General features: G+C 54.7%; 6 protein-coding genes across 6 annotated transcripts; 2 read left to right on the forward strand and 4 right to left on the reverse strand.

Moving 5' to 3' along the window:
- Positions 1-648: 648 nt before the first annotated feature.
- Positions 649-1741, reverse strand: B0H18DRAFT_256103 (uncharacterized protein). The gene is made up of 3 exons (XM_048037311.1): positions 1492-1741; positions 905-1435; positions 649-845 (listed from the first exon to the last, which is right to left on the reverse strand). Exon 2 carries the CDS (start codon positions 1421-1423, stop codon positions 911-913), a length of 513 nt encoding a protein of 170 aa, XP_047894775.1. The 5' UTR covers positions 1424-1435; positions 1492-1741; the 3' UTR covers positions 649-845; positions 905-910.
- Positions 1742-2990: 1249 nt separating this feature from the next.
- On the reverse strand, positions 2991-3991 carry B0H18DRAFT_874819 (kinase-like domain-containing protein; the record flags this gene model as incomplete). The annotated part of the gene is made up of 2 exons (XM_048040378.1): positions 2991-3061; positions 3118-3991. The coding sequence occupies 2 exons, from the start codon at positions 3989-3991 to the stop codon at positions 2991-2993; spliced, it is 945 nt and encodes a 314-aa protein (XP_047894776.1).
- A 1725-nt stretch (positions 3992-5716) lies between these two features.
- B0H18DRAFT_256138 (uncharacterized protein) lies at positions 5717-7003 on the reverse strand. The gene has a single exon (XM_048037312.1). It carries the CDS (start codon positions 6606-6608, stop codon positions 5850-5852), a length of 759 nt encoding a protein of 252 aa, XP_047894777.1. The 5' UTR covers positions 6609-7003; the 3' UTR covers positions 5717-5849.
- Positions 7004-7606: 603 nt separating this feature from the next.
- Positions 7607-13991, reverse strand: B0H18DRAFT_1000999 (uncharacterized protein; the record flags this gene model as incomplete). The annotated part of the gene is made up of 27 exons (XM_048028265.1): positions 7607-7771; positions 7814-8026; positions 8083-8403; positions 8463-8517; positions 8570-8682; positions 8749-8980; positions 9033-9158; positions 9207-9247; positions 9309-9893; positions 9926-9961; positions 10014-10494; positions 10599-10701; positions 10749-10763; positions 10796-10885; positions 10938-11012; positions 11066-11341; positions 11393-11653; positions 11715-11808; positions 11857-11944; positions 12008-12103; positions 12154-12246; positions 12302-12506; positions 12567-12661; positions 12713-12900; positions 12964-13215; positions 13267-13900; positions 13978-13991. 27 exons carry the CDS (start codon positions 13989-13991, stop codon positions 7607-7609), a joined length of 4947 nt encoding a protein of 1648 aa, XP_047894778.1.
- Positions 13992-15093: 1102 nt separating this feature from the next.
- B0H18DRAFT_256329 (trehalase-domain-containing protein) lies at positions 15094-18334 on the forward strand. The gene is made up of 10 exons (XM_048037313.1): positions 15094-15481; positions 15536-15793; positions 15846-16316; positions 16369-17291; positions 17349-17456; positions 17517-17525; positions 17577-17666; positions 17725-17770; positions 17826-17925; positions 17978-18334. The coding sequence occupies exons 1-10, from the start codon at positions 15356-15358 to the stop codon at positions 18193-18195; spliced, it is 2349 nt and encodes a 782-aa protein (XP_047894779.1). The 5' UTR covers positions 15094-15355; the 3' UTR covers positions 18196-18334.
- Positions 18335-18596: 262 nt separating this feature from the next.
- B0H18DRAFT_874991 (alpha/beta-hydrolase) lies at positions 18597-20145 on the forward strand (the record flags this gene model as incomplete). The annotated part of the gene is made up of 6 exons (XM_048040388.1): positions 18597-19025; positions 19084-19383; positions 19439-19612; positions 19664-19776; positions 19831-20005; positions 20065-20145. 6 exons carry the CDS (start codon positions 18597-18599, stop codon positions 20143-20145), a joined length of 1272 nt encoding a protein of 423 aa, XP_047894780.1.
- Between the last annotated feature and the right edge of the window lie 7 nt (positions 20146-20152).

A 20152-nucleotide genomic window follows, 5' to 3' on the forward strand; every position in this document is an offset into this window, starting at 1 on the left:
TCAGATGAGACTGAGGTAGGACCCAAGTTATCTCGATATGAACACGACAATTGACATAGCTCTAACAGGACATGAGCCCCGGCCGGACCTTTTGCCCGCCGTAGCTAGAGCAAGGATGATCGGCTGTTCAGACTCACACAACATCGCGGCGCACTACAACTACGAGCGCAGACACACGCATATAGTCACCTCCGTAGTCGACGATCGCAATTCAGCCCGAAAACCTCGGCACCAACTCCTCTCAGAACCGTGTCACCAGTATCTGAAACTGAAAGCCGGCAGACGACCCCCACGAAAATCGCGCCTCCGGTCGTTACCTTGGTCAACATCCCATCGCCTCTGCTCACCGGCGGCATCCTTCCCGATTGGGCCAAGAATAACTGGTTCGAGTGGAAGGGATACATCGACCGGTCGCTCAAGATGTACCACATGTGGTCCTACTACCTCTCACTGACTACCCGTAGCAATGCGCCCCGACGTTTCTCTACAACTGCCTTCATCAAGTGAGAAAGTTCAAGCTATCTGACAAGATCGCCATCATCGTGCACCAAGAGCCCACTTACATGCAGATCGAAGGTGAAGAAACACTTGTATACGAACACAGAAGTTCACAGTCTCATCTAGGCCACATTCGTTGACAGTGGTGTGTCTCGTAGACTTTGTACCACATCAACGATCTCATAGATGAGCTATTGATCGCACAAAACATTCAACTCGAGTGCCGCCTTTCGATGCCGCTGCGTTCAACCGCTACACTTCGCACGACTACTGCTAAACCACTGTGGTGGTTCATGATAACATGTACAACAGATCTATTCCGGACTGCAACTGCCTTCATACGCGTCCTGTGATGCGCGGAAGTTATGAGTGAATTAATGGACGCCGCACAGCCTTTCAGCCGTACCTAGCATCAGTAGAAGCGGCCTTGTGCAGCCGGAAGAGGAAAAGCAGCGGGATTCTGCCTGTTCATCTGCTGGATGTATGCGTCGAAGTCTTTAACAGTGTTGGATGGGACGATGCCTGCACCCTCGAGATCCTGCAGCACCGTGCAGCACCAGAAGCGACAGCCGGCGCCGTCGCTGCTGTAAACGTACCGATTGCGACAGCGCGGCGGCTGACACAAGAAGGTGAGAAGATCCTGCGACTTCACGCTGACAGCGGCAGCCACGGTGAAGCCTGCGGTCCTGCTCCTGGACTCCTCATAACCACAGGACGTGACACTAAGGTAGCCAGTGCGTGCGTCGGCACCCGGCATCATGTCAAACTTGATGGAGCGTGACTTGTCGGTGACACAGTAAATGCGCCAGTGGAGGACAGAGTTGGGGTCGCTTGGATTGACAGGAGATCCGGAGAGTATGAATCGTAGGATCGGCGACGTTCTGTCTTGCGTGAAGTTGCGTAGATATAGGGTGGGATCGCTCATAGCGTTTCTGGGCTGAGGGAAGGTTAATCCGCGTGCTGCGCACGATTACAGACCTACATAGTGCTTACCTGAGTCGAAGTCTAGTGCAGATTTGGGGAGCTCGTTCAGTGCTGTAGACGGTGTTTGCGTATCCTGGTCTTTTATGTGCCCAGCGGTGCGTGACCCACGCTCCTCGGATAGGAAGATGTGACTCAACTTCCACATTCCAGAGATCATGAAACTTCGCTCCTGGGATCGTTCACTGTCGCTGAGTTGAAGAAGCAGAGGCACTGCGAGCACCAAAAGCGCATGCCTCATGTTATGGCTGAAAGAGGTATGGTGTTGCGCCGGAGCAAGTCGAGCGTGCGAGAAGCCACCGGGAGCTTTTGTGCGGTGCGCTGTGTGGATTGGAAGCAAGGGGGATAGCAGCGCATGTTTGCTGTGACAGGTGGTGGTACATGTCGCAATCCACGGTGATGACAGGGATTGCCGGTGAGTAATGACTAGTACCAGGCAAAGAAGGCGTCGCGGGCGTACTATCTGTGAACATGTCACTCTCTGCGGGTATTCCACTTACAGAAAGTGTGCTGGATATCCTTGCGAGTCTGCTGGTGTATGGGTAAGCATGTCGATGAGAAAATATCAGCCCTATGCACGCCCGGCGGGTGCATGATTCCTTTGTGGTTCGACGTTCACAGTGTCAGTGGATCGAGAACAGAAGAAGGACTTGACTCACTCAACACGTAGAGCTTGAGGCCTGGAACTCCGCCTGTATGACTTCGCGAGGAAAGTGTCCGCTACAAACCGCTCCTGAGATGTTATGGATGACTCCGTATGCCACCCTGTTTAAGCCATGTGGGTACCTGCGTCCACACATTGGACAGGATGACCACCGACCGGACGAGAAGTAGACACGGCAGTTGGGAAGCGTGCCAGTGTTGGCGGCTAGTCCGTCAGATCCTGACCGGAGTTGCTATCCTGCTGGCCGATCAATCGATCACGGACGAACCGCGACTCACCTTGACAAGCTTACTGGCCTGTATGACTGGTTGCACTTGCAGGCAGTGGCAGGCTTGGTACGTGGCCATGGGCGTCCAGTATGCACATCAGTCTCGTGCCGGATCACGACGCCCAAGAAGCCGTCCACAAAACCGCGCCTAGGCTTCCTGCTCGATTCGCAAAAATGTCTCGGCTCTGCTGAACGAACAAGCTTACTTTGGCAGTTGCCAAATGCTAGTGTTGCGTCTGCCGTAGTCCACAGAAGTCAAATGGTTTAGACGACTCGCTAGTTTAGGCTTGCCAGACTGTCGAGGCGGTGATGCGTCACCAACAGCGGAGAACATTTGGAATCGGCCAGAGCCCCATACTAGTAGTCGAGATGTCATGAAAGGAATCTGGCTTATATGATATGCACATACCGCAGGCCGGTGGCGGCTAACCTACTCCTAGACTTCAACAACTGAGTAAATCACATAGGATACAACTTGCCATATCGTTGATCATGCGTAACCTCCCCTGGATACCTGACCACCGCCTGTTGAGATATTCAATGCAGACAGTATGGCGGCTGGCTCACCTCGTCACCTAGTCACATCATCGCGCCGGTTGACAACGCCCAACTGATGTTACTGACACATCTTGCCATATTTGTGAACCAACCTGGTTTAATGTACGTCAGTGGAGGGCAGGCTGGTAGTACCGTTATATGGGCTCACCGGCAATAAGCGGCACCATCCATCTCCACGATATCGGCAAGTCGGTCTGTCGCAGCATGGTTGTGTATTCGAACCACTCGGGATAGAACCCTGCGTACTCCCAATCGATCAGATAGAGAGTACCGTCGTGCGCTAGCATGACATTGCGCGGACATAAATCTTGATGCGTGAACACAAGAGGCGAGCGAGAGTCAAATCGGGGTGCATGAATGGGTGCTTGGTTCATGCGCTGAGAAACTTCCAGCTTGTGGTTGAACCATGCAATCATGTCGCTATAAGAGTGGAAGGGACCAGCACCGTCCTCTGTGAAAAGAGGGCCGTTACATCGTCCACCCGGAAGGGTCCCCGGCACAGAACGTCGTAAACGCCGAAGCTGCGCAACGTAACCCCTCAAGGTCCAAGCAACCGAGAGGCGCGACCAAAGGGAGAGATGGGGCCAGCGGTCTTTGAGACTGTCCCCTTCGATGCATTCCATGACAAGGTATGTTGTACTGCCATCCACTACGACCCGGCGCAGCTCTGGAATAGGGATCGAAGTGACAGAGCGTATCATCGCCAGGTTCAGGGCTTCTGAAAGTGCAGCTTCGGGATCGTAAATCTTCTTGACAACAACCCCATCACCAGTGCGATAGACGGTTCGGAACTCATCCCAATCGCGGTGCCTCTCCAGATGCTTCACTGTATCGATGATATGATGTGGGTCGATGTCCGTCGCAGAACTAGGGACCAGCTTTGCGTCGTCGGCATAGCACTGACAATGGCATAAGTATATCTCCAATCTGAGAAAGCGACAAACACAAACCAGCGGTGTTGGACCGCCCCGATCAAACGACAGTATAGCGCATGGCGAAAGACTTAGTCTCTCAGCGAGCATGCACAACCACCTGCTCAAACTCCATGAAGGTAGGTTCCAACATGACGAGGTGGAGCGAAAGTCGGAGTGAACATTTGAACTTTCAACCCATTTCCGTCCATCTTCTCGGGGGGAAGCGCGTCTAAGAGTGCGCTTATATAGGAGTCGTCCTGTGGTTTCCATGGTGGGAGGGAGGCAAGGAAAGCGTGCCCATCAGTCGACATTGCTTGAGTGGGTACATAATTAGCAATCCGGACATTGATAGGGCGTAAGCTGACACACCTATGCTCTGGAACGGATACGAGGCTGTTCTGCAGACAGCGCAAGTGGACAGGCGCTCACTTGGAGGACGTAGCAATGAGTCGTTCGCACCTTTCGTTGGGCAACAGTGAAGGTCCGGGCGCCACAAGGTGAGCGTGAGTTGTTGTGACCATCCCACGAATCACGATGCTGTGAGCCTGTGACTTAGTAGCACCGCCACAACTGGCGACTCCGAGTCGGCGACCTCGAGGCTCCCGAATCTAGCGTGGATTCAGCCTCAGCGTTCAACTTCAGCATGAACGAGCAAGCAGTGCTGGCTTTCCTGTTGTCCAAGGCCAATCAGGAGCAGAACTTCATGCTGAAGTATTCCGGAGCACGAGAACTCTGGCTAGCGCTATGCTCGCGTCCGAGTACTTGCTCTTGAAGGACATGTTCGCGATCCGGTACGTCCCCTCAGAGCGATACTCCGCCACCATCATGCACATACAGGAGCTATCGGCCGCGTATTCAATATTGGCATCCTTACCGCCGACGCTTTTGCGATCTCCATCCTGGTGACATTGCATCACGTGTCCGCGTTTTGTCGCGCGGTAAGAAATCCTCCATGTCAAAGCAGTGTCAAGGTAAATGATTACGGTTGGCATACATCCTGCGCATATTCATACCAAACAGTACAGGATTAAAGCAATGGGTAGCTGCATACTGTGCCACCCATGTATAAAGAGTACAGGGCGGACACTCATACGCGTGATCGCGTCATGTCGCGTCGCCCTGCACAAGTTGAGGCTGTGCCGCATAAAGACATGGTACATTAGGACGCGCTGGGCCGCGTCGACGACGTCCCGAAGGTCCGAGCCAGGAGTATCTGCAGGTCAAAGGTTAGCCTGAGCTATGACGTTGCATATAAGGCACAACGTACAGCATATACCCCTGGTGACCGTCCCCGGCTGTGTCTAGGTACACCATATTTACAAATAACAATAATGCCGAGCATCCGAAGCGATGACAACATATGCACATGTACACAGCAAAAAGAGAAGAAAGTTCGCGATGCTAGGTAATACAGAGTCCTGGAAGATATACAGAAGATCGATGGTTCGCAAAACTATGAGACAGGGTATAAATATAGACAGAGAAGTGGGTCGTCGCTAATAGTGTGAGACGTGTGAGACGTTGGGAAATGGGCATGTAGAGATGCAGCCGAAACAGTCATTGACGCGGTGGCGTGTGTAGGGTAGTAGTCCGCGAGATACCTGGATATTACGATAGTGTAGAGGTTGTGTAGAGGCGTCACATGCGTGAAGGTCGTGAGGGTCGTAGGTGGAGAACAAGACGTGGCCTTCAAGGGTCATACTGGCAGGCGCTGCAACACCGCGTACATGTCAGCAGGCACAGCAGGTGCCCCAGGGCCTCTGTGAATCGTTGATATCAGCATCGTGCGGAGATGCAACGCGGAACACCGACTCACTCTTGATACGCTTGAATGAAAACCGTGGGTGATAACTGGAGAGGTCAACTTCGAAGACGGGATTCGACCTGGGCAGGTTGCGCGCTGTTGCAGGCCAACCGTAGGAATGTATGTGTCGGCTGATTATAGGTAAGTCACGCGTCTAGCAGCTCACAGGACGGAAGCATGCCTCTTATAGTCATGAAGCTGCAGATGCCATGCCAGATCCAGGAGTGTCGGGTACGCCTCTCTACAGCGGGGGCGCGGACACCGTATGAAGTTATGGCCATCATACCAGGCTGCCATCATCTGCGGATATGCTTCTTGCATCTGTTGTGGCAGACAATCAGCCAGCATGTTTTCGCTATGGGCAGTTGAACATACATATCGCTCCTCCACGCGCGGCACGAACGGCGCGCCACCAGCTCTGGGGTCCGGAAAGCTCCCGATGCTTGTTGCTACCGTCGTTGACGGCGGGTGCACGAACAAGCTGTCTCCAGGGCCCATGGACAGGCCCGCAGTCGACGACACCGGCGTTGGAGGCAACGGTTTCTGGGTGCGATAACGCGCCGCGATTACCTGTGCCTCCGTCGGACGACGCATATGCGCAGGCCTCCGCGTGGACCGCGAGGGATGCGGTGCGGTTGCGAACTTCGGCGGGCTCCAGCGGCTCGCTATCGACCCATAGTGAGGTTGCTGGCGCTGCTGAGGCCTATGCCCCGTCTCCTGCGCGTACGCGACGTTCGGGGTTCCGAAGTACACACCGGCACGCCGATGGAGAGGGCGCGGACTGCTGGGCCGCGGACGAGTTCCCGTCGCAAGCGGGCCGCTCTGTGTGCGGGTTCGTACATGGCGCGAGGGTTGTTGAACGGAGGCTAGGTTGATCGCATTCGGCGGGGCGGTCTGGTACACTGAAGCGCGTCGTCGCATCGTCGCATGAGCATGGGGGCGTGTATCGCACGAAGAAAGAAGAGCCTGGGGCTAGATGAGAGAAAGCAGCGAACAATAGTGAACTTTGAAGGATTATAAGGGCATTACAGGGTGGGGGCAGCGCGTCGAGCTCGGGCGAGGGGCTTCAGCGAGTGTCGCGGCGGGGACAAAGCGAGCGTTGTTCGGTATATAACTCTGGGCCACCGGGCCCTGACGTCGAGAGATTAGGCTTTAGCAGACAAGACCGGGCGGCTCGATCATGGGTGGCGGCAGAGACTAGCGCATCAAGTAAGTAGCGTGGTCCGTTTCAGCCTCTCATTTGACCCTTTTTGGGGTGACTCAGGGCGATTTGCCATAGGGGCCCTTGCGTCCAAGTCGGGTGTGTCCGTATGTCAACAGTTATGACACTCTGTGCGTAGCAGCTCACCAGATTTGTCTTGTGTGGCCATAGGAGGTGGGTGCAACCAGGTTATTGCGATGGTCCAAGTTGCTCAATGTACGCCGGAGGGTACCTGGGCCAGAACTACGCTGCCAACGGTTAGCCACATGATAATAATGTGATGATAAATAATACCGCGAAACTGCGAACCGCAGACTTCATACTTGACCTACATACTCGTTCACCTTCATGATGTAGAATCCAGCCCGAATAGTCTGTACTTCAGAGACGGACGTGGATCAACAGCGCTTACGTGGACCACATACTTCGAACGCTACCATATCGGGACAGATCGGAACACCAACATCAGAAGACGCTCGCCGGCGCCTTTTATGGCCTGCAAGTGGTCTGCAACTCGAGCCCGACCAGTGGCTTGCAGTCAACTCAAGTACTGTATTGCAGGCACTGCATGCCTGAGAACGCGTACGTGAGCGTGCAAGAATTAATTGCAACTTCGACCACTTCCCTCCGCCGGTTTTTGTCGCTTTCTGGACCTAAGTACCATGTGAAGGTAACGTTTCTCGAAGCCCTGTGTGTATGAGTCTATCGTATGGGCCACTCAGGCGTTGGGCGTATCAGCTTGTGACATTGAGCTCTGTGTCGCTTGCCGTCGTGTCGCCGTTGGTTCAGTCTTACTGCTCAAAGCGCAAGGATGAGTACTATATGGCATACCGTCTAATTCGACACAATGGAAATCCAGAGTCCTATCACGACCTTTTGATATCTGTTGGGGTCCGTCATCATGCCGTCTATTGGCTATATTCACTGTGTCTTGCAGCTCCTGCCAGTCGGCACTTGCTCGACACATCTCCCGGAAGAGTCCGTCACGTTTTGAAATGAGTAGCCGCGGTGTGTCGAATTCCTGTATTTCTCCTCCGCCCAGGACCATGATGCGGTCGTAATCGAGCACTGTTTTCAACCGATGTGCAATGGTAATGACTATTGCATCGGCGAAGACTTCACGGATAGTGCGTTGTATCTAGTGGTGAGTTTATCAGAAGGGGCAGCAACGGAAATAACACCGTGGATACCAACCTGGTCATCCAGGTGCGAGTCTATCTGTGACGTTGCCTCGTCCATAATAACAACGTTGCTGCGCCGGAGTACGGCACGGGCCATTGCTACGAGCTGACGTTCGCCCGCGCTCAGCGAACCCGTCTGACTGATTGGCAAGTCGAGGGTGATATCATGGTCCTGGCCATCCGTGCCCGGCCTTTGAGACGAATGGCTGAGGGCGGACACCAGATGGCACCGCTCGAGCACATCAAGACATTCTTCGTCTGTGTGTTCATCGAACGGATCTATGTTGCTTCTGAGCGTGCCGGAGAAGAGAGAAACATCCTGGGAGACGATGGTCTGCATATAGGTCAATTCGAGGATACGTCATACTAGTCAGCCTGCGATGATAGACGTACAACGCGAGTGCGCAAGTCATCGAGCCCAATCTTGGTTATGTCTATGCCGTCGATTCTGCATACGATGAGATCAGCTGTGAGTCAGCGCTGGAACACTGTACATTTACATGATCTGTCCTTCACTGGGTTCGACCATCCGCAATAAGGACAATGCCAACGTTGATTTGCCTACAGGGGGTGAGCCCGGTAAAGGAGAGAAAGCAGACGAGACACACCTGACCTGTTCTACCAACCTATGAAATATGCTGAACGACTGGTGTGTATATAAGTTTGGAAGTGGACGTACCACTCCTATCTTCTCCCGCGGTCTAATTGTGAACGACAAGTTATGTAGCACGGCCGGTAGCTCTGGCGCATATTTGACAACCAAGTTTTCGACAACCAATTGCCCATTGTTTGAAGGCCAGTAAGCAGGAGGCCTGCTGCTTGCGACGATCGCAGGAGCCTCTTGCGGTACATCAAGATATTCTCCAATTCGTTCCACAGAGTTGAAGTCGAGCTCGAGTTGTGCCAAGACCCTTGTCCATTTGAGTGCCTTGTCGTGGAGTGTCTGTGTCAAACCTCGCTTACCTGACGAGCACTCTGGAGGCCTGAGCGAAGACGCCGGCTTGTACGATCACGAGCGCAGCGAAGCCCGAAGAGACCGAGCCCATAAGAGCAAATACTGTCGTGAGGAACACCACCACGGATCCAAGCCTACACAGCAACCATGAGCAGCACTTCAACCGTATCTGATTCGCGAACTGACAGTCATATCGCCATTGCAGCCACCCAGAGACCAACCACTGATGCGATATAAGAGATATATTAGAGAACCCCCAACTTCGCAGTGTTCATGTCACCTACGTAGACATGGTCGAAGCATTGGAACCGATCGACTCGACTGTAGAACCGTGTCTGATATCTCTCCTCCATGCCGAAGGCGCGGACGTGAGGCAGTCCGCGCAACAGCTCGTCGAACCCCGCAAAGGCTGGCGACAGCGAGATGGACTCCAGTCGTCGTAAATCGCGGGAAGCCTGAACGAAGCGGGGAGCCAGTCGAATGTAAAGCCACGCGATGAACAGGGCGAAGGGGGTGAAGGTCGGAACAATCCAGAGGATCACAACGAGCGAGGCCAAGAAGTTGAAGCATCCAGAGAGTGCAGAGCGGGCAGAACTTTGCAGCGTGTTGTCGACGGTGTTGATGTCGGCTGTGAACCGGTTTAAAATCCGTCCTATGGGGGTGACGTCGAAGAAGCGCGAAGGTGCGCCAGTCAACCTAAGCAGCATGCCAAGGAAGAGTGACCGGGAGGCCTGCAGACTTGAATAGTACCCTAGAGAGATTATAGAGATGACGGATATCGCGCCAGAGAAAGATATGCAAAGGAAGATCAGTAGCCAAGGCCTGACGTCCACATCTGGCGGTGGCAGTTTCTCCCATATTGTTGGTGCCTGCAAGAACGCCTCACTATGGACGACCCTACATTCTCATATGCTTCGCCCCAACGGGCTATGAACAGCTGAAACAACTCCGTTCAGTTCAGTTGTTCGTGACTACGCTGCTTAACTTACCTGGTTTGCGATGGTGATCAGACGAACAAGCACCATGAAGATCATCGTGAAAGCCCAGCAGAACAGGCCTGCAGCACGGATATAGGTCCAGTAGGTTCGCGAAGACACACGGCCTTCAGCACGAGCCTCTGCCTCTACCAGCTTCCCGCTAGCTTTTCTGGCGTCTTCGTCCGTAGCTTTCGGCTGGTCCACCGGGTCGGCTTCGTTCTCTAGGGTAGCTGATGACGATTCAGACGATTCCTGTTCCTCAGTGATGTCCTCGGCTGCCACGATCTGTGAAAGCTGGCCTTGATGCCGTAGCATTTGTGTTGAACCTTGATGAATGACGGATCCATTGGAGAGTTCGACGAGGTAAGATGCCTTCGGCAGACATAGGCTTATATGGTGAGTCACGAGAATGATCGTCCGACTACGAGCGAGACTTCCAGTCAGTGCGTGCGTTACCAGATGTTGAGCAGTATGCATATCGACCGCGGCCAACCTATTGATGACTTGTCAGTATTCGCGATCGCACTACTCGGAGATTCACCCACGGATCATCGAGCAGGAGGCACTGTGGAGCTGTGAGCGCTTCCGAACACGAACACATTGTATAACACACTTACAGTGGCTTGCGAGTACAAAGCGCGAGCAAGAGCTATCCTGGCGCGTTGGCCACCCGAAAGAGTGATGCCTTTCTCTCCAATCTCTGGGGAGGAGATCAGCACTTGGCCACGTGCATGTAGCAGAGACCACCTGTCATGTCGCCAGCTTCGAAAATTCCAGATCCCGGTTCAACGCACATGCTTCGATGACAGTCCGGTAGCGTTTTTCGTCGTACCCATATGCGGCACCGAAGATGATGTTGTCTCGGATAGTAGCATGCTCGAGCCCTGCTTATAATTAGATGCACTTTAACTTCGGACTTCGACTGAACAAGCTCACAGGGGTTTTGAGCGCAGTAGGCCACCTGATGTCCAGCCTTGTTAAGGATCACCTTTCCGGAAATGCAGTGCATCTCTGAAGAACCACATTGAGCACATGTCACCCAGCACAAGACACTTGAAGCGTACCTCCTAGCAAGGCCGCAAGCAGCGCGCTCTTTCCTGATCCTGTCGCGCCACTGACCAACGTCAACCTATCTTTAGGAAACTCGACGTTCAGTGGTCCCAGTCGGAATCTTGACTGAACGTCCCGCGGAGCAACGTCCCACTCAAACACCGCATCCTCGAAACCAACCTCATCCGGAAGAGACGCCGCGGGATTCGCAGCCATCTTCAGGGTTGACGCCCACTCGGGAACCTCTGCCTCCGCGAGGAACTTCTCAATGCGCTGCATGCTAACGTACGCTACAGGGGAAAGTTCAATGCTGGGGTGGAACTGCAAAGTGGACGACTCACCATGCAGCAAGGCGAAAAACTGTTCCGGCAGCAGCGTCATCGGCTCTTGTATGTACGAGAACAGCGCGATGGAGGTGAACGCCTTCGCGACGGTGAGCCTCTCGCCGGCTATGAGCGTGTAGCACAGGAATGAGGCGACGGCCGTCGCAGATGGGATCCAGGTCCAGATGAAGGTGATGAAGACTGAGACGATGTTGTCTTTGACGCGCCATTTGAGCTCGGTCTCTCGCGCTTCGCGGACACGAGCAGACCAGCGATGTTCTGTGAGTTTGTTTCGTAAGCAGAACAATCTTCACACTTGCAAGGGGAAATACTGCCACACCCCAGCCATAGTATTTCAGAAATCGGATGTTCTGGAAGAGTTCGTTTACGAGGTTCATGCGGCTGTCGCGGGCTGTCCAGGATTGACGCGTGACCTATACAGACGTTGAAAATCACGTCTACTCTGCTCGAATGACACTTACGTAGACGTTGTATTTGGCAAGAGGATAGTTCAGGACGTAAGCGACTACGACCACGACGACCGCAGCTAGCGAGCTCCATCCCAAGATCCTGAACAAGGCGGTAAGTATGTCGTCAGCATCGAGTACGGTTTATGCTTAAGAATTGACGCGCCGGTAAAGAAAGATGAGGGCAATAGTCAACCGTATAGGGGCCAAGAAGAATCCCGAGAACTGCCAGAAACGATTCGCCACCGCATACGCATCACCTCTGTTCGACATCAGCGAGGAAACCGTCAGACCTCGGCGAGACGACCGTACTGCATCAAGTTGACGATCCTCCCGAGATCGGCATTGTCATCTTCCTTGTCGTTATGGCTAGTCTTTCCGCCTACATCCCGTCTTCTCAAAGCTCTGTCAACCCGACCGTCAGCAACGGGGGATGGATGCCTCCGCGACGGAGACGCACTTGTAGTGGAGAGCGCAGAACAACTGCCCTCGCGTCCGTTCATAGCAGCGACGCGTGTACCAATTCTGGTACAAGTCGACCTGAGCGAAAGAGAGGTTCGCTAGGAAGGTCATGATGGCCCAGAAGTACGCTCGCTGCGTCGACGCGGGGGACGGGTTCGCGAGAGCTGAGAGGATCTCCTGTAATGCGTAGGGAGGGACGAAGCCTGGTTGCAATTGTCATCATTGGTTTTCGAGTGAGAGCCTGCATCTCGTTTGGGACATACCAAAGACAGCGCTCCATAGTTCTAGTAGAAGGTCCAGCGACAGGTCTAGTGAGTTGGAGGCAAGCAGGAACCACAGCAGGGAATGGGTTGGATGCCTTCAGCGGCGATCAGCAACATTGGTTGTCAAACGACAGACCGCTCCTTACTCTTCCTGATACCTCAGGTATTTCTTGAACAAGTTCTTGTGCTTGAAATAGGGCGACAAGCTCCAGACATCCGCCTCATCGAGGGTCCGGGCTGTGGCGACCTTGAATAACGGCTCGACGAACGAAAAGGTTGACCACGACCACAGAGTCACGCTATCCTCTGGCATGGTCGCTGCGCTTGTCGGGACCTAGGAAAATGCGCACGTTCACAACGTACATCCAGGCGCAGACAGACAAGCCTATATGCTTACATCCGCATGTTTCGCGACATTCTGTGCTGGGAGGACTGATCGGAGGGGTAGCGACCCTGCCACCCAGGCCAACGCGGTCGGCCATGCCAATTGCAACAATACAAGCGTGGTGAGGGCTGCGTTGCGCTCGTCGGCGATGAACCTCTGAAGCAGGTCGACCAGAGCGATGGTCGCATGAACAAGGTAGAGCACGATCAGGAGGTACGGCGGAGTGACGGGCGGCTTGAACAGCACTCTCAGCACGATATATAGCTGCTCGAGAACGTGAATATATGCGAATTAGATGTCGCAGACGGGGCATACCCAGGTCGTCGCCGCCACAGCTGCCTGCACAGACAAGCCCTTGTCCTCCACCACCGCGCCATAAACGAGCACGCAAATCCACACCGCACTCTCGAGCGCGGATCCCAGCACGAGGACTCTGGCCTTCCATGCCTCCGGAGCATCAACACGGTGTGGTTCCTCCTCCAGGTCCTCGAGGGTCAGGAAGTCCCTGAACGGCGACGCGAGCCTCCGGAAGACTGTCCGGATACTCTTGTGGAACCTGATTGACGACAGCAGATCATAGAGCAGCAGCAGCAAGCCTGCACAGCCTGGTAGGAGCGCGTTCACGAAGAGCTCCTGCTGCGAAGGAGACAACCATGGCTGAGCCGCGTTCAAGATCGTCGGGTGTGCCACCCATCCGAACGGCGACCGTGAGGCAGAGTCGTTTTGCAGTACGGCCTGAAACGAGCTCATCGCGGCAGAGTCTGAGTAGCGTCCGAATGGTCCTACACCAACGAAGGCGTCGGGCTTCAAGTAGCAAACATGGAAAGATTTTGAGAGACTTGGGCGCGCAGACTTCTCCGGAGACTCCGCCGGAGAGATCGCTGCTTTTCTCAGCTCTGCCGGATCACACATGTTCTGCTGAAGACTTTTACGTTGCTGCACTCGATTTCTTCTCACACATTCATGTATGCACGTCGTACTGCTGAAAATCTTCAGCTTTATCAAGCGCTTTGCTTTCTGCCGTACGGTCTGATGCACATCGAAGATAGAACATGGTGACAATACGCAGTGCACCCTACAACGATGACGATATCAGGGTCTCTTTGTGACGTCAAGATAGATTGTACCGGCGAGTAAGTAGGAAAGGCAGACATACAATGGATTGGCTGATCTCTGCACGTTGTCGATCGTCGGCCTGACGCCGTATTGCATGCGGCACAGATGTGTCGACCATTACTCGGGTAGATCGTACAAACCGCATAGTGAATGTAAGGACGAACTTTGGAAAGTTTCCGTTCAGAGTGTACCGGGTATGTACTTGACGTCAGGAGGGAGAGTCTTGTCACTAGCTGTGAAAGAGAGCTTCCAGGGCTTGTGGGCAGAAGGCACGCTGGCCAGAAACGGCTAGTGCAGAGACTGTGCTTGTGTCGCACAGAAACACGGAGGTCTTGATCGCCGAGCGACGGGAGAACTTCATACAGTACTAGGATCCGACATGACAGCGCCAGGGAAGGCAGGGCCAGGGGGACGCAGTGGTTACACACCGATGTTGTCGAGCTGCCAGACGAGACACGCCCACCGCGCCCGACGGTCGGCACGAGAATTCGCAATCCTGAGTTGCGCACCCGACGTCGTGCGCGGATTCTTCTCGAAAGCGTAGGTATGGCGCCCCAGCTGCTTGCCCTGCAGGAACTTTAGCGTTAGTACAGCGGATCATAAATGCGCACCCATTGGCTGAGACAGGGCGAATTATCATGGTCCGGCGTCCGTGGTACCTCCAAGCATCGTGCCATGGGGTAGACATCGGCGAGAGGACAACTTGGGAATAGAGCTGCCCACTACTTGAGGAAGTTGTGCGCAACAGTATCCGGCTTGACATATGGAATTGCTGTCGGGCCAGAGTATGCCCAGAAGCGACTTGCGGGGAGTGGACACGGACAGTGAGAATATTTGAAAGGGTTATTACCGCGGACGATGTAGGCGCTGTCGGGCGGCACCTGCTGATCGCCTACCCCCGCAAGGAGTATATAGAGACCCTCCGCCCGAGCGAGCGAGATAGCGCGACACTCCCAGACACAGCCAGCATACCGTCCCAGTTCTCCGTGCGAGGTGGTGGTCAAGGACAAAGAGTCACGCATAGCGCTCGCCGCTCGCTTGCCGGCCCACGCTCCGACCCTCGACCTCATAGTCGTCCTTGCTTCACTCCACCATCATCTTCCACCCTTTACCTCATAACAGTCTCCTCGCCCATTCCGCGTCGGAGTCATATACTTCCTCAATTTCGACTGCTAGTCTTTGTCGTTGTCGGAGCACTCTCAGAACATCATCTTTCGCTCGTGTTCGACTCTATCGTCGCTACTCTGTTCTCGCACTGCTGTAACCACCTCGCCTCATTCTCTATACTATGGCCCCCGCTCTGACCCATCCGACGGCCGTGAACTTCATTGACGAGCAGCGGGCTGTCAATGCTGACGCCGCCACTTACTACGGCGGCGAAGAGCAGTTTAGTCGCTCACGGACGTACAGTGCCGTACGTTATCGGGTCTTGTTCTCATGGATGTGCAGCTGACGTCGCTCCTGGCAGTCCTTCGCCCACGGATACAATCCCAAGCGTGCGCCTGCCTTTAACGATGACTGGGTTCGCAGATCGCGACGCATGTCGCACGACGAGAAAGGGACGGGCCCCAGGCGGTTCTTGATTGACGTTGAGGAGACGATCCGTGTAGTCCTAGAGCAGGAGGACACAGATGGTGACTTCCAGATCAGTGTGACAGATGCTGGTCCCAAACTCATGTCTCTTGGGACTGCGACGAGCAACGGCTTTAAGACGTTCGACATCCGAGCGAGTACCTCTCTTACACTCATTAGCACATTGCATTGACATCAATGTACAGGGAACGTACATGCTCTCCAACCTCCTCCAGGAGCTGGCCCTCGCTCGCGACCATGGCCGCAAGCGTATTGTACTAGACGAGGCGCGTTTGACAGAGAACCCTGTGGATCGCCTGTCTCGCATGATCAAGAACTCGTTCTGGCACGCATTGACTCGTCGCATTGACGGAGACGGACTTGAGATTATCTGCGCAGACCCAAAGAATCGTACCGGCCGCGTCAACCCCCGGATCTACGTACCGCACGGCGAGCCTGCAATGGCTGAGTACTATCGGAGGGTCGCGGCAGACAAGCCGCATCTGAACCTTGACGTCCAGGTCCTTCCGCCTGTGCCGGATGACCCGTACTTCGTGAGGAGCCTGAACAACAAGCCTGGTATCTTGGCTCTTGCTATGAACGAGATTGACGACGGCAGGGGTGGCAGGACGTTGAAGGGCATCCCGTTCGTTGTGCCAGGTGCTCGTTTCAACGAGGTGAGTGTGGGCATTGTGGCGTACCTGAACCTCTTGCTTATCCGTATCGCAGCTGTACAACTGGGACTCGTACTTCATCTCCCTCGGGCTCTTGGTTGATGGCTACGTCAACCTCGCTAAGGGCATGGTGGACCATTTCGTCTTCGAGATCAAGCACTACGGCAAGATCCTGAACGGTAGCCGGAGCTACTACCTTTGCCGGACGCAGCCGCCATTCCTTACGGACATGGCCCTCCAGATCTACAACCAGCTCGACCGCTCCGACATGGAAGCAAACCGTGCATGGCTCAAGCGCGCCATCCAGGCCGCCATGAAGGAGTATCACACCATCTGGGTGGCGGAGCCGCGCATGGACCCGAAGACGGGTCTATCTCGATACCGCCCCGAGGGACTCGGCATCCCTCCCGAGACGGAGGCGACGCACTTCACGCACATCCTGGAGCCCTACGCGGCGAAGCACGGGGTGTCCGTGCTCGAGTTCAGCGAGCGCTACACCGATGGCACCATCAAGGAGCCGGCGCTCGACGAGTACTTCCTGCACGACCGCGCCGTACGCGAGTCCGGGCACGACACGACGTACCGGTTCGAGAAGCGCTGCGCCAACCTCGGCACGATAGACCTCCAGGCGCTGCTGTATAAGTACGAGGTCGACATCGGAACGGCGATCAGGGAGGTGTTCGACGACGAGCTCGAGCTGGACGAGGACTTCCCTTTGGCGCCGTTCCCGCCGTCGCCCGAGTCGTACGCGAACCCGCATCGAGAAAGCTCCAAGGCCAAGCCGCAGAGCAGCGCGATCTGGTTCGAGAGGGCGGCGTTCCGAAAGAAGGCCATCGACAAGTACTGCTGGAACGAGACGAAGAGCCTGTACTTCGACTACGACACCGTCCAGGAGAAGCAGATTCTATACGAGAGTGTTACGGCGTTCTGGACGCTGTGGGCTGGGTGTGCGAGCGAGGAGCAATGCTGGAAGCTGATGTGCGTGGCGTACTTATACTCCGCGACTGAATTGCCCCACTGACAGCCTCTGCGCAGCTCGAACTCGCTCAAGAAGTTCGAAGTCCTAGGTGGGCTTGTGTCAGGGACGGAGGAGTCCCGCGGAAAGATTTCGCTCGATCGGCCTAACCGCCAGTGGGACTACCCGTGAGTTAGATTTCAGATGTCCTGTGCGCATCATGATGCTGACGCGGTGGCTTTGCACAGCTATGCTTGGTTAGTATTGTCTGTGCCGCGCTGCGGGTAGCTTGTTGAATTGCTTTGCAGGCCCCCTCATCAAATCATGACCTGGGTCGGTCTTGAGAGGTATGGCTACCTCGAGGACGCCCAGAGGTTGGCGTACCGCTGGCTCTACATGTGAGTGTGAAGCGTCAGATTGGGTCCAGACTCTGTCAGCTGATTGCGTATTGAAAAGGATGACGACAGCCTTTGTGGACTTCAATGGCGTAGTCCCGGAGAAGGTGCGTTTGCAATGCGGTCTGAGCGTGACGGCGTGCTGACACGGCTCCGTGGCAGTTTGACGCGGTCAAGCTTTCCCATCTGGTGGATGCCGAGTATGGTAACCAAGGTGTTGACTTCAAGATGGTTCCGAGGGAGGGCTTCGGTTGGATGAATGGTGAGTACTGCCTGTAGGTCCACGGAAGGAGGATGCTGAGCACCCGTGGCAGCCGCCTACCAAGTCGGTCTGTCCTTCCTCTCGACAGGGATGCGTCGTGCAGTGTCCACATGCACCAGCCCAGAAGTGGTCTTCGGCGCGGCTGGCAACCTGCAGCCTGTGAACGCCCCGGTGTACTCGTCCGCGAACACTGATCCGCTCGACCTCGCCATGGAGCACTTGCAGCTCTCCGCACCTCGGGAGGCTGTCACTAGTCCGACGTCAGCCTAATCTATGATGAAATTATGGCCTGCGTACGTACTACCCTAATTCAACGTCCCTCCCAAGGGCATAATCCTTGTCCACGCGTCTACGTTTGTTCTGATCGCTATCCCAGCAGTTTCTTCCTCCTGATCACAAGTCTTGTCCATGTCACTTTTAGATGGTATATAGATCTCAATTCGCTGTGTACAGTACATAACCAAAAGCCAAACGTGCTATCTCAATATCTCATACCAACCATGTACATAGTCCACGCACTCTTTGCCTTATGGGAACAGTTTTCTTGATTTGCCGTGAGGTCCCCTTCAATGCGTAAGGTATCCGTATATATATGTCGAGCGGGCAAGCTGAGCCACCGCAGCAGCCACTACGTCTGGACGATCATCACCTCTGCGACGGCATGCACCTCGATGCTCCTTTCGACGGTCACAGGCTTGCTCGCTCTCTTCTTGCCCTGGATCCATGATGACCTGAAGCCTGTCAGCCCGAAGACGCTGAATTTTCAGTTACGCCATTACCATGCAGTATCCTCGGAAGCTAAAGTGGTCTTCCATGATGCGCGTCCGTCCCAGAGTCTCGTAGCTCCTCCTCCGGAATACGCTCTTCGTAGCAGAACAATCAAGACTCGCCGCCCTGTGTCTCTCTCTGCGTTTGCTGAAGCGCGTACACGATCAATCAGGTTCGCCCAGAGTGCGTTGCTCGACTGGGACGAAGATGAAGTTCTGGGGCCCGACGTTGAGAGCCGCGAAACTCTTCTGGAGCTCGCAAAGATGACGAACAACGCCTACTTGGAGCCGGGAGAAACAGGCTGGTACGAGCTGGGAGGCGGCTGGAATGTTGTGAGTTCACGGTTGCGTTCCGAGCTGGCTGACGTTCGCCTCACGCGACTCTCTGAAGAGCTACCCAGTAGGCTGGGAGCCTGATGCAGATGGATTCCGTGGGCATGTCTTCGCGACTCCAGACAACTCGACCGTGGTCCTGTCCATCAAGGGGACGTCCGCTGGATACGTAGGTGGAGGCGGGCCGACGTCGAAGAAGGACAAGTTCAACGACAACCTGTTGTTCAGCTGCTGCTGCGCCCATGTCGACTGGACGTGGACCACCGTGTGCGATTGCTACCGCGGGGGCTGGAAGTGCGAGCAGAATTGCTTAGAGCAGTCACTAATCGAGGAGAGCTTATTCTACTCAATTGGAACTGTGAGCTTGTCTGCTACCACATGTACGCGTCAACACTCAGCTCGCTCCGTCACAGAATCTGTATTACAATCTGACGTATATGTACCCCGAATCCAACATCTGGCTCATTGGACATTCGCTGGGAGGGTCCCTTGCGTCTCTCCTGGGAGTGACGTTTGGTGCACCTGTTGTTGCGATAGAAGCGCCCGGGGAGAAGATGGCGGCCAGACGTCTGCATTTGCCTTCGCCGGTTAGTGGCATCCCGCTTCACTGGCCCGGGGCTCACCTAGGTTGCTACCAGCTTGAAGTCCAACACATTACGCACGTGTACCATACAGCAGACCCAATCGCAATGGGCACCTGCAATGGCGTCCTGTCGTCGTGCGCACTAGGCGGATATGCTATGGAAAGCCGGTGAGTTGCTGAAAGATATCACGTCCTCTTGCTCCGTTGACAATGTATCGGAAGCTGTCATCTCGGTCGCTCGATCATATACGACACAGTATCGCAATTTTCATGGTCGGTAAACATACGGACACATGGAATCGTAAACGTCATAGAGAATCTGTTATCCCAGCCTTGGCCTCCAAGCGAAGAGGTAGGCAGAGAGGTGCCGGAGGCTATTGTCGAAGACGACTGTGTGGTATGTGCCAGTTGATGCTTTCGACATGACATGGATCTGATGGCCTGCACAATCCACAGGAATGCTTTAGCTGGGACTTCGGCGACTACCCTGCCCTCGAAGAAGCTTCGGTCTCGACGCGTGATCTACACGGTCAGTAGCTCACAC

The sequence above is a fragment of the Fomitopsis serialis genome, assembly GCF_022376445.1.
Source record: "Fomitopsis serialis strain Sig1Antser10 chromosome Unknown B0H18scaffold_24, whole genome shotgun sequence".
Taxonomy (NCBI): Eukaryota; Fungi; Basidiomycota; class Agaricomycetes; order Polyporales; family Fomitopsidaceae; genus Fomitopsis; species Fomitopsis serialis.